A 13417-nucleotide genomic window follows, 5' to 3' on the forward strand; every position below is an offset into this window, starting at 1 on the left:
TGGTGTCGGGAGCAACTGCTTGCACACACGTTACCACTCCACTATGTCTCCCTGTCATGGCTTTTACGCCATCAGTACAGATACCAACACATCTTGACCACCAAAGTCCATTTGATGTCACAAAGCTGTCCAGTACTTTAAAAAATATCCTCTCCTGTTCTCCTGGTTTCTAGTGGTTTGCAGAAGATGTCGTCTCCTTAATTGACCCCCCATAAACATAACGGACATATACCGGGAGCTGTGCCAGGCCCGCCACGTTTGTTGAGACATCCAGCTGTAACGCATAGAATTCACTGACTTGTATGCGAAGCAGTAATTGTTTCAAAACATCTCCTGCCATGTCACTGATGTGTTGTGAAACAGTGTTGTTTGATGAAGGAATTGTCTGTATAGTTCTTATGGCCTTTTCCCCCAGCATTGACCCAGCCATATCCGCAGCAACAGGAAGAATTAAGTCCTCCACAATAGTATGGGGCTTGCCTGTCCTAGGCACTCGGTAGCTCACCATATAAGACGCTTCTAGCCCCTTCTTATTAATAATGGTATCTGTTGCTTGCCGAAACTTGTCTTAATTCTTGCTCAAAAAACTCTGGTGGTTTATTTTTCAAATTGGCATGTTTTGTTTCTAAATGTCTGCACAAGAGTGAAGGTTTCATCGAGTTGTGAGATAGTACTTTTGCACATATAACACACTGCACATATAACACACTGTCCCTGTCTGTTGTTCGGTGCTTTCCGGGGTAAGGGGGCAGTAGCTCTTCGGCTGCATCAGATTCACAACTGTCATTGTCCATGCTAGCTGGGCTAACAACAATTGTAGAATTACTGAAGAACAACTTGTGTTGCCGGCAGGTGCAGGTGTAATACTGCTGGTAGTAGCAGTACTGCCAGTAGAGCTGGTATGTGTCTCTATGGAAGTGGGCCTTGCTTTTTTTAACCATTTATCCATTTTCGAGTAAACAAATTGAGCCGCAACTATACGTTTGGTTACATACGGACCGTTAGTGGAATTTCCGCGAGAGAGTAACAGTTAATGTGATTGGATGTTAATTATTTGACTGGGCTACATGTATTTGACATTGTGTTGTTATTTCGCTGAACACTAGATGGTTTCATTTTATTTTTGGCAGTGAAATGAGGCTACTCAGGCAAGAGAAAAAAACTCACCCAAATGTATAACCTCGTTGGAAAATATAAATGGACTGTTTGAAAAGGTGAAGAATTGTATTTTTTATTACAAAAATTAATTTAAAAAATATATATATATTTATTTTTTAAACTACTATTTAAAACAAATATGAATCACATTTTTATTTGGCGTACCGCTGACGGTATTGTGCGTACCCCAGTTTGGGAATACCTGGTCTAAAGGATCAAATACTGATTCTCGTGTAGACCTGATCAAATGCTAAATGAGTGTAATTCGGGAAAACATTACCAAGTACTGAGAAACAATATAGCAATCCAGCCTCAGTACTTAATTTCAATTGACTCAATGTACTATGATGTTTCCCTTAGATACTGTACATGTCCAAATGCACTTCTAAAGACATCATCCAAATCATTCCATGACATGTCTTACCACAGATATGACACAGTTGTAAGAAATCTCTCTGAATTGTTTGTTGACATTGAAACAAAGTTAATCTTACTATCAGGTTAGATAAACTTTGCTCTACCATCATAGACCTAAAGTTATGCAATATGTTTTTTTCTTGGATTTAGCCAATGGCAAATGCGGAAAAACACCACTTACTGTTGCACTAATAAGAACCGTTTGCTGGCCCTTTCAGAGTGAGAGAACACCACCATTATCGCTGTCCCCGGATTTCTTAGGAATAAAGAAGTACTTTGATTTGCCATAGTGCCCACCAGGCCGTGTACCACTGGGGTGCTTGCTGATGTATTTTTTGCTTTACCTGCTGTCAGAATAAATGTAGACCGCATGGCTTCGAAGATAAGCTAGAGCCTTCAAAAACCTTTTCATGTCCAGAAAAAGTACATCCTTATTACTAATCCTTCAAAAGTTACATATGCAGACAAATGTTAATTTTCAGACAGTTGCCATAAAGCATGCTTATGGCATGTTTCGTCTAAATGAGAGGAAATTCTTAATTTATACAGTATGGTGGCCGGTAGCCTAGTTGTTAGAGCATTGGGCAAGTAACCAAATGGTTGCTGGTTTGAATAACTGAGCCGACAAAGTGAAAAATGTGTCTGTGCCCTTGAGCAAGGCACTTAACCTTAATTTGGTCCAGGGGTGCCATACTACTACAGTATGGCTGTAAAACAACACATTTCACGGCGCCTATCCACTGTCCAGTATGTTACAATTAAACAAATGTGTGTATTCAGAGTTGAGCTCAAGGTCAAGACCTTCATTGAATGGCCTTAGTATCAATGATACTATAATTAGCATGCATTTAATTTCCTCCTGGGAAGTCATGTAAAAGTCACCAACGCCTGATACATGGTACTGTATCAGCATATCTACATTGAGTATTTCTCCAGGGAACTTCAGATAGAAGATGTCTGCAGATTCAATTCATTTAAGGGCACCATATGTCTAAATACATTGATTACTTTGAAAGATTTAGTTATGTACTGTAAAACTTTAAAGCAGAAAGAGAACAGTGAGAGTTCAATCCAGTGTCATGCCCATTGTTCTAAGGTGTCATGATGTACTGTGCTGGATTGTGATGAGTATGAATGACTAGTGTCAGTGTGGGCCTGAATGTCAGTGCATGCATAAATACATTCCATGTAAAGGCATCAATAGAAGAAAGGCATTTCAATCATTTCTATGAAAAATAGTTATCGTCCTTTCTTAGAATTTGTATATATATATATATATATATATATATATATATATATATATATATATATATATCATAAACTGTTGATATAGATACAGTATAGCCTACTGTAACATCGTTCTTTGTTTGTAGAAAGAGAGTCGGACCGAAATGCAGCGTGGTGGTTACTCATGACTTTAATGAAAAAAGCGACACATTAAATAACTATACAAATACAAAACAACAAACGGAACGTGAAACCTAATTACAGCCTATCTGGTGAAACTACACAGAGACAGGAACAATCACCCACGAAATACACAGCGAAACCCAGGCTACCTAAATACGGTTCCCAATCAGAGACAACGAGAATCACCTGACTCTGATTGAGAACTGCCTCAGGCAGCCAAGCCTATGCAACACCCCTACTCAGCCGTAATCCCAATAATACAAAAACTCCAATACGAAATACAACAACATAAACCCATGTCACACCCTGGCCTGACCAAATAATAAACGAAAACACAAAATACTAAGACCAAGGCGTGACACCTACTATAGAATTTCATGAATCTACAGTATAAACTGTCTTCGTTGATGTGTTACAATAAAGCAACACCCAACTCAACAGATACTAATGTAAGTGTGCTCTTATTCAATGCAAATGTTACTTCTTTGGGCACCAGACTAAGTCTAAGGTCCCCTCCTACTCTTGTTTGTAGTACACAGTGGGGAAATGATCCATGCATGGAGTCTAGCACACAATGCCAGTCTAATTAGTCATTTCACAGAGCGTAGCACCAGTTCTCATAAACATATCGCTGGCTAACAAAGCAAGGTCATCCACTGCATCTGACCCTCTCATGACAAAACAATGAAGGTTGGCTCGATTATGTATATTACACAGTTTCCAGTCTCATTGTGACTAAAGACTCTTTCAAAGTAATGTAAATTCCCTAGATACACTTGTGAATTTACTCCTAATCCCCAGGTAATTGAAATGGTTGACTCAGCCATACAGTGAAAATTGCAATGTTCCACAGCCCTATGTATTGTAGCTTAAAGGCCAACTCCTTAATTTGAAATCAATAAAACAGCAACATTGCCACTTGGGTTCCTATTAAACTGAGGGATGTAAAACGTCCTTATATTTTGGGTTATGGTTGGTTTAGACAGTTGATCAAAGCTCATGACATGGGGCATTTATGAGTTATATTTGAATGTATCATTAATTTACATTAATAAAAATGTCTGTAAATATCACAGAGTAGGCCTTTAAATAAGATGAGGTCGTTCAAGCTGATAGACAGGTCTGATGTTATAGGCAGTCTATAGTCAACAACATGTTGTCATCCTAATCTGCTGGGGGTGTTTCAGAAACAAGTGTTTCACCAAGACCCCCCCCCCCCCACCTAGCAACCAATGCTAATTAAGACCACACATCTTAGATTTGCTGAGGTCAGAACGAGGGGTTTTAATTAAAATGCCATTGAGTTCGATTTGCGCGTAGTGCACGAAGACCTACTCAGGTTGCACCACAGGCTAGATAGAGTTTTAATTAACTCTTATCTTAGCCCAATTTTTCCAGCTCGGGTCATCATCATAATTCCCCCACTATCGCCCTAATAATAAATTGAACAACACCTCTGTAAATCCAAGAGGCTGCGTGCATGTCAAAACAAACAGTGACCCCTATATCCCCAGTTCAGTCCACACCCAATCAATCTTCATGCATACAAATATGCATATTTCAGTGGATGCAATTAGGAGGACAATGTATTGGATGTGTTATGTCATATATGTACAGATATGTGCACTACGTCATTGCTCTGTCTCTCTCTCTCTCTCTCTTCTGTGTCACTGAGCCATTGCCATGGAGCCATTGGCTCAGTGACATGCAACCTCATTGGATAACGCTGGGCAGGCTAGGCCAGCGCTCTTCTTTCACTGTGAGACTCGTCAATGTGCATTTTGCTAGCTGTCATTCAAATGGCGATGGACTGGAACTCAAATTGGCTGGAACTCAAATTGCTAGGGGGCTGGCTCAAGTGGGCCAAGCTTGCAGGACTCAAAATGGTGCTGCATAGCTTCTAGAAACGAGTAGCTTTCAAACTAGGGATTTAATGGCCAATGGAGGTAAAAACAGTAATTCTGCTCATAGATTATGCATGTATGAACTACACATTGACACATCCAACCCAAAGCGGGAGGTTAAAAAGATACTACAGTACGTAGTCGTCAAAGTAATGGAACGTGTCTTTTAGTATGTGGTCTGGGAGCCCTTGGATGTAGGTCTATGCAGGACAGAATTAAATAACATGCTTACAATAACAATGCTCAGTTGTACTAGCACAGTATTGTGCACTGCATGGCGCTAAGACGCTGAGGACACATATGTGCTTATGATAATGCCATGGAAAGATGTCTCGGCAGAGCTATTCAACAACCAGCTTCTATTGTTTACACTATATACTGTACTAATTTTGTACATTGCAAAACAATGATGCTATGGTAGCTACTGTAGGTATAGGTAGAATGTATTTACAGGGTTCTTGGGCTCCCGAGTGGCGCAGCGGTCTAAGGCACTGCATCTCAGTGCAAGAGGTGTCACTACAGTCCCTGGTTTAAATCCAGGCTGTATCACCTCTGACTGTGATTGGGTTAAAGATATATAATCATAATTACACTTTTTACACATTAAAAAAAACATGTACTAAAACATTTTATACAATACATACTCACAAACTTTAGTGGGACTAAATATCTTGTAATTTACACATTGACATTGAGGCCTACAATGAGCTGAACACACAACACCAAAAATATTATATCACTATTAGACAATATTTCTCTCACATGCACACACACTAGGCTACAGTTCTGATATACAATAGTATAGCCTACCACTTATACTATTGAGCAGAGCATAGATCCAACTTAATATGTTCAGGAAGGTATGTTTCAGATGATTAGCTAAGCATTCCCAATACACAGTATGGAAATAATAATTGACTGCATTATGGTAGGCCTAATGATATAGGGACAAATCGAAATGTACATAATGATTACCTGGAGGAAAATGGGAAGGGTCATGCTTTTTACTTTTCAGTCAAGGGGAGGCTTTAGTATTTTCTTTATCAAGTCCAGGGGAGGGTCATGTAATTTGTAATTGATGGAATTTCAATATTTCTCAGTGTTTTAGAATGAGTTGCTTATTAGGCTATATATTGATGTGTGCCTGATGCCGCACCTCATCTATGATTCTCCACTGGGCTCGCAATATCAAGTGCGCCTATTGGCTATTTAGCATGGTCTCAATCAAATGTTCTATAACCTTGAGGCTATAGGCTATGAAATGCATGCTTGGAATAGCACAGAGCAAAGTTATGTTTCTAATATAGCTGATGGGATGGTGTAAATAAAACTACACACTGCAATGAAAATTCCAACACTGAGCCCTAACCTGCTCTACGGTGGCAGTTCAGGCCGAGAGTCAAAGGTTGATTGGCCTAACAATAATCCAGATTGTAGTTACTTACATTGTAGTGCTGAAACTTGAAACAGCAGCTGCAGCACAATCCATTGAAAACGGACAGCTCATGGTGCTGAAAGTAGGCAAATTCGAGTAGGCATAATTCAATCATCTTCATTTTAATTAGACTTTAACAACAAGAAGAGGGCTTTGTGTTGGAGCTTATTTCTAGCTTTTTTGGAAACAAAATAAGAGGTAGGCCTACCTGTTTGACAGACAAAATGTGGCTATTTGATGGTCAAGTCCTCCACCCACCATGCACTCTTTAAATAGCGTACCTCTGTGTCAGTGAAGGGCTGTTAAAGCCAGGAATCGAATTGAGGGGGTAGGAGAGACTACGCAATAGGCCTACCTTTCATTTAAGGAAATGGTAAATAGCAGAGGCCTACCCCTTTTATCTTAAGATTTTGAAGAATATAAAATAGAACTGATTGTATTAAGTGATCTATAACCGCACTTTGGTCCACAATGCTTTATGCTAGAAACAAGCTGTCAAGTACCCAGGAAAGACTGATGTAAATGGGGATATCCTTGTTTTGTTTCCTTGACATTCAGAGGCTGACTTTGCTTGGGAACTAATCTAATTATGTCACAATCAATTGATTAAGCTATTCACTTTCTGCACAACAGAAGATGTTTAATATATATTTTAGAAATATATATAGAAATATACTGAACAATAATATAAACACAACATCCAACAATTTCAACGGTTTTACAGTTACAGTTCATATACAGTTCATATACAGTTCATAGGAAATCAGTCAATTAAAATAAATGAATTAGGCCCTAATCTATGGATTTCACATGACTAGGCAGGGGCACAGCCAAGGGTGGGCCTGGGAGGCCATAGACCCACCCACTGGGGAGCCAGCCAATCAGAATAAATGGGTGACTGGTCTCAGGTGAAGAAGCCCGCAGGTGAAGAAGCCGGATGTGGAAGTCCTGGGCGGGCGGGTTACACGTAGTCTGCGGTTGTGAGGCTGGTTCTCAAAATGACGTTGGAGGCGGCTTATGGTAGAGAAATTAACATTCAATTCTCAGGCAACAGCTCTGGTGGACATTCCTGCAGTCAGCATGCCAATTGCACGCTCCCTCAAACTTGAGGCATCCGTGGCATTGTGCTGTGTGACACAACTTCACATTTTATAGTGGCCTTTCATTGTCCCCAGCACAATGTGCACCTGAGTAATGTTCATGCTGCACAATTTTTGAGAGAAATAAGTTTTTTGTGCATATGGAACATTTCTGGCATCTTTAATTTCATGAAACGTAGGACCAATAAATTACATGTTGTGTTTATATTTTTATTCAGTATATATACAATTGAAGGAGCAAGTTTACATACACTTAGGTCGGAGTCATTAAAACTCATTTTTCAACCACTCCACAAATTTCCTATTAACAAACTAGAATTTTGGCAAGTCGGTTAGGACATTTACTTTGTGCATGACACAAGTAATTTTTCCAACAATTGTTTACAGACAGATTATTTCACTTATAATTCACTGTATCACAATTCCAGTGGTTCAGAAGTTTACATACACTAAGTTGACTGTGCCTTTAAACAGCTTGGAAAATTCCAGAAAATTATGGCATGGCTTTAGAAGCTTCTGATAGGATAATTGACATCATTTGAGTCAATTGGGTGTACCTGTGGATGTATTTCATCATGGGAAAATAAAATGAAATCAGCCAAATTGTAGACCTCCACAAGTCTGGTTCATCCTTGGGAGCAATTTCCAAATGCATGATGGTACCACGTTCATCTGTACAAACAATAGTACGCAAGTATAAACACCATGGGACCACGCAGCCATCATACTGCTCAGGAAAGAGACGTGTTCTGTCTCCTAGAGATGAACGTACTTTGGTGCAAAATGTGCAAATCAATCCCACAACAACAGCAAAGGACCTTTTGAAGATGCTGGAAGAAACAGGTACAAAAGTATCTATGTCCACAGTAAAACAAGTCCTATATCGACATAACCTGAACAGCCGCTCAGCAAGGAAGAAGCCACTGCTCCAAAACTGCCATAAAAAAGACAGAATACGGTTTGCAACTGCACATGGGGACAAAGACTGTACTTTCTGGAGAAATGTCCTCTGGTCTAATGAAACAAAAAATAGAACTGTTTAGCTGTAATGACCATTATGTAATGATCGTTATGTTTGGAGGAAAAGGGGGGAGGCTTTTAAGCCGAAGAACACCATCCCAATGGTGAAGCACAGGGGTGGCAGCATTATGTTGTGGGGGTGCTTTACTGCAGGAGGGACTGGTGCACTTCACAAAATAGATGGCATCATGAGGAGAAAAAATATGTGGATATATTGAAGAAACATCTCAAGACATCAGTCAGGAAGTTAAAGCTTGGTCGCAAATGGGTCTTTAACATGGACAATGACCCCAAGTAAACTTCCAAAGTTGTGGTAAAATAGCTTCAGGACAACAAAGTCAAGGTATTGGAGTGGCCATCACAAAGCCCTGACCTCAATCCTATAGAAAATGTGTGGGTAGAACTGAAAAAGCATGTGCGAGCAAGGAGGCCTACAAACCTGATTCAGTTACACCAGCTCTGTCAGAAGGAATGGGCCAAAATTCACCCAACTTATTGTGGGAAGCTTGTGGAAGGCTACCCTAAACGTTTGACCCAAGTTAAACAATTTAAAAGCAATGCTACCAAATACTAATCGAGTGTGCGTAAACTTCTGACTCAGTGGGAATGTGATGAAAAAAATAAAAGCTGAAATAAATCAATCATTCTCTCTACTATTATTCTGACATTTCACATTCTTAAAATAAACTGGTGATCCTAACTGACCTAAGACAGAGAACATTTTTACTAGGATTAAATGTCAGGAATTGTGAAAAACGGAGTTTAAATGTATTTGGCTAAGGTGTATGTAAACTTCTGACTTCAACTGTACACACTACGTTTAAAAAGTTTGGGGTCACTTAGAGATTTCCTTGTTTTTGAAAGAAAAGCACATTTTTTTGTCCATTAATATATCATCAAATATATCAGAAATAAAGTGTAGACGTTGTTAATGTTGTAAATGACTATTGTAGCTGGAAACTGATGATTTTTTATGGAATATCTACATAGGCGTACAAAGGCCCATTATCAGCAACCATCCCTCCTCCTGTGTTCCAATGGCACGTTGTGTTAGCAAATCGAAGTTTATAATTTTAAAAGGCTAATTGATCATTAGAAAACCATTTTTCAATAATGTTAGCACAGCTGAAAACTGTTGGGCTGATTAAAGAAACAACACAACTGGCCTTCTTTACACTAATTGAGTATCTGGAGCATCAGCATTTGCTGGTTCGATTACAGGCTAAAAATGGCCAGAAACAAAGAACTTTCTTCTAAAACTCCTCAATCTATTCTTGTTCTGAGAAATAATGGTGATTCCATGTGAGAAATTGACAAGGAACCAAAGATATCGTACAACGCTGTGTACTACTCCGTTAACTGTATTTCTGATCAATTTGAAGTTATTTTAATGGACATTTTTTTTTGCTTTTCTTTCAAAAACAAGGACATTTCTAAGTGACCCCGAACGGTAGAGTATATATTTAAAAATATATGTTTAAACCCAGACAGCTTTCAGGAAAAAACGTGTGACCTCTTGTTGGGTTAACCCACGGATGAAGAGTAGCCAGCAATTAAAGCTTAATTTCTTTCTGCATTGGTAGGACTACTTTGTCTGGTGTAGAATGGTAGGCATAACTTTTTGAAAGTACTATGCTCAGATTCCTATTATATGCAAAGGAGACAGTTTCGTTGTCCATTCTTAGCCTGAAATGTCGGTAATATGTGTGGAATTAAAAAAAGATTCGGTTTACATGTCAAATGAGTAGAATTGCATGAAATGTTTATAAAATGCTTTTTATTTTAATCGGACCTGCAAATACGATGATAGATTAATGTAATGCTTTCACTATAAAGGAAATATTTCTACCCCTACTCTTGTCCACGGTGGTCTGCGAACCCACAACCTTCTGCCCCACAGCCCTGTGCGCTATCAAAATCCTGCCTTACCATGTCATGCTTCCAACACCAGGAATAGTTTCTAACACTGCAGAAGGCTCTAGTCGGTCCAAGACGTGGGAGTAAATGGTAGACATGTTCTCTGCTATCCACCTTGTTTAAATTGTTATTTAGGGTATATAGGAGGGTCACTTTTTTTCAAGCGTTCACGGAGAGTAGCTAAAATCTCTTTTGCTGGAGGTAGTGTTATCCATTTTCATTTCAGAGAGGTCCGATTTTCTCCATGTAAACATTATTATAAATAACGTTTACTCCCTTAAGCAACCCGATTGACCTATTCATTGTGGTGGTTATTGTCATTTTAACGCAGACTAAGATATAGTTTAAATGACATACAGCCTAGCCTATATATTTATCTGTACAAATCACTTGCTTGATCATCCAATGGGGTATTAAAAATAGCGGGAGTAGGGATGCTGCGCGGATGGCACACATGGTTTTATAACCTGCGCAGGAGAGAACTGCAGACTTGCCTGTACGCGAGGCACACACTCGAATCAAGGAGTGCTTTCACCTGATTCCGCGGTGCTGGCTGGTTGGTGGATTTAGTTTATGTTCTTGATAAATAAGGATGCAAAACTGATTTTAGAGCATACTAGTTTCTAGAGTCACTGCAGTGTTGTGCTGTATCGGGAGAACTACCCAAGTGGAGACTTTGCTGATGCATCTTTGCGCGAGCATCCATCTCTTGGCGATTACAAATAACATACACAAAGCTGGGGAGACGGTCTACATCAGCTTTCAGAAAACACACATCGCTTTTTTCCTCTGAAGCTTGTTGTAGCTGGAAATTTCTTGGAGATAGGTTACTAGAGGCACAGATATAGCTTACTTTTTGATATTCTCACCTTATATTTGAGGCAAGCAAATAGAGGTCGACCACCAACCACAACAGCATTTCGAGTGGAGTTGAATTTCTGTGGGCATCACTATTTCGCACGGAGCAAGGAGTATTTGACATTCAAGTTTTTGTGGAAGTTGCGCACTGACGGAAAATGGGCATTTGTGGTTATTTTGTGGCGCCTTGGAAATGCCTTGTTGTCATCGGTGTAAGACTGTTATTCCTTGTACCTGCAGGAGTGCCAGCGAGGAGCGGGGATTCTTTTTCTAAGGACAACATCACTGTCAGACAAGGGGACAGTGCCGTCTTAAAGTAAGTCATTTCATTTGTACATTATTTCAATGCTTTCAAAGTAATTGGTTCGGCGAATCGTGCCATATTGCGTGCTGGAGAACTATAATAGTCGAAAACAAGTGCCATTTTTTTGGGGGGGATTCATTACAGTGTTCTTAATATCCACAAATATCCTTCGCAAGCATGATGTGCAATATGTTATTATTTATAATATATAATTAACTCTAACTGCGTCATTCTTTCATAATCTCAAGCAAGCACTATAGCATGCAAAACGCAGACTTACCTCTATTTTTGTCGTTCCATGTTATTGATAAGGTTAATGTCATTTTAATATTTTTAAGGATGCTGTGGGCATAGATACTGATATCGATATGTGGGTGGGATAGGGTCGTCAGCTGATCATAATGCAATATTATAATATATTAACTGTTGTGGTATTGTTGTGCAAACATTTTGATTATCCAGTAACAGAAGATTCCATTATTGGTAACCAATCATGTCTGGAACCCATACAAAATGTATACAGCTCTGTCTGTCAGTGAGTGAGAGAGATGTGATCAAATCCTATCTGAATCTCCCAATTCATGAAAGACATAAGCGAAGGGGGCAGAGCTGACAAAGTGTGTATTCATGTCTTGGGTGACTGAAGGAAAAGTGGATCTTATGTCACATTCCAGCCCGGATTTGCTAAGAGCCTGGCACCATACAAAGTAGGAGCCATTCTGGAGAAAGAGAGAATTGCCTGTGGTGGCCACTCCTGGACACATACTGGAGTCTTGGAGAGGCATCCCTGAGAGAACTTCATTTTGACCATAGAACAAAGCTGTCAACCTAAAATGATTGGCACCTTTGATAAAGACTGTATAACATAAATAATACAAATACTGCGCTAGCTATATTGAATGCTACAAAAATGGGAAAATTGTATTTTTGTATAGGCGACTAATACAATTGCTCAGAGAAAGATATTTTGTTCAACAATAATAATCTAAAAAAGATAGTGGTGAAAATGATTGGCACCCCTGTTTTCAATACTCAATTCTGTGAGGATAACATCACTTAACTAACCCCTTGTGAGGATAACAGCACTTAGCCTTTTTCAATAACGTTTTCTCATAAAACATTTTCTATAATGTTTTATGAGATTCGAAAACACTTTGGGAGGGATCTGATATTCTTGATATTCTTAGGTATGTGCTTATGTACTGCCTTCTTCAATTCAAACCACACGTTTTCAATGGGGTCTGGGGACTGAGATGGCCATCGCAAAATGTTGATTTTGCTGCTAATTAACCATTTATTTGTAGATGTTATTGTATGCTTGGGGTCCTTCTCTTGCTGGAAGATCCACTTGTGGCGAAGTTTCAGCCTCCTGACAGAGGCAACCAGGTTTTTAGCTAAAATATCCTGGTACTTATTAGAGTTCATGATTCTGTTGACCTTAACAAGAGCCCCAGGATCAGGTTAAGCAAAATATCCCCATAGCATAAAAGATCCACCACCATATCTATCTTTACAGTAGGTATGAGGTACTTTTCTGCATATGCATCCTTCTTTCGAGGCCAAACACATCACTGGTGTGCGTGACCAAAGCTCTCTTTTCGTCTCATCTGACCATATCTCCCGTTTCTAATACAAGTGTCAATGGCATTTATCAAACTCAAAGAGTAGCATTTTAATGCAGATGTGATCAATCTGTGCTAAATCATGGCACCTCTCAAGAGTACAGGTCTTAACCCCAGTTCCCAACCTGGCCCTCATACCCTACTGGCCAGCTAATCATCCCTGCCTGCTGATTAACACCATTTTAGGTTGACAGCTTTGTTCTATGGTCAAAATGAAGTTCTCTCAGGGATGGTTCTCCAAGACTCCAGTATGTGTCCAGGAGTGGCCACCA

The 13417-nt window shown here is 39.4% G+C and overlaps 1 protein-coding gene across 1 annotated transcript in view; it reads left to right on the forward strand.

Annotated features, from left to right (window-relative positions):
- The first annotated feature begins 10862 nt into the window (after positions 1-10862).
- Positions 10863-13417, forward strand: part of LOC123994701 (opioid-binding protein/cell adhesion molecule-like) — a 185053-nt gene continuing 182498 nt past the window's right edge. Inside the window, exon 1 of the mRNA XM_046297617.1 lies at positions 10863-11535. Within this exon, the coding sequence (XP_046153573.1) occupies positions 11378-11535 (158 nt within the window). The 5' untranslated portion in view covers positions 10863-11377. The remainder of the gene's footprint in view (positions 11536-13417) is intronic.

The sequence above is a fragment of the Oncorhynchus gorbuscha genome, linkage group LG02 (genome assembly GCF_021184085.1).
Source record: "Oncorhynchus gorbuscha isolate QuinsamMale2020 ecotype Even-year linkage group LG02, OgorEven_v1.0, whole genome shotgun sequence".
Lineage (NCBI taxonomy): Eukaryota > Metazoa > Chordata > Actinopteri > Salmoniformes > Salmonidae > Oncorhynchus > Oncorhynchus gorbuscha.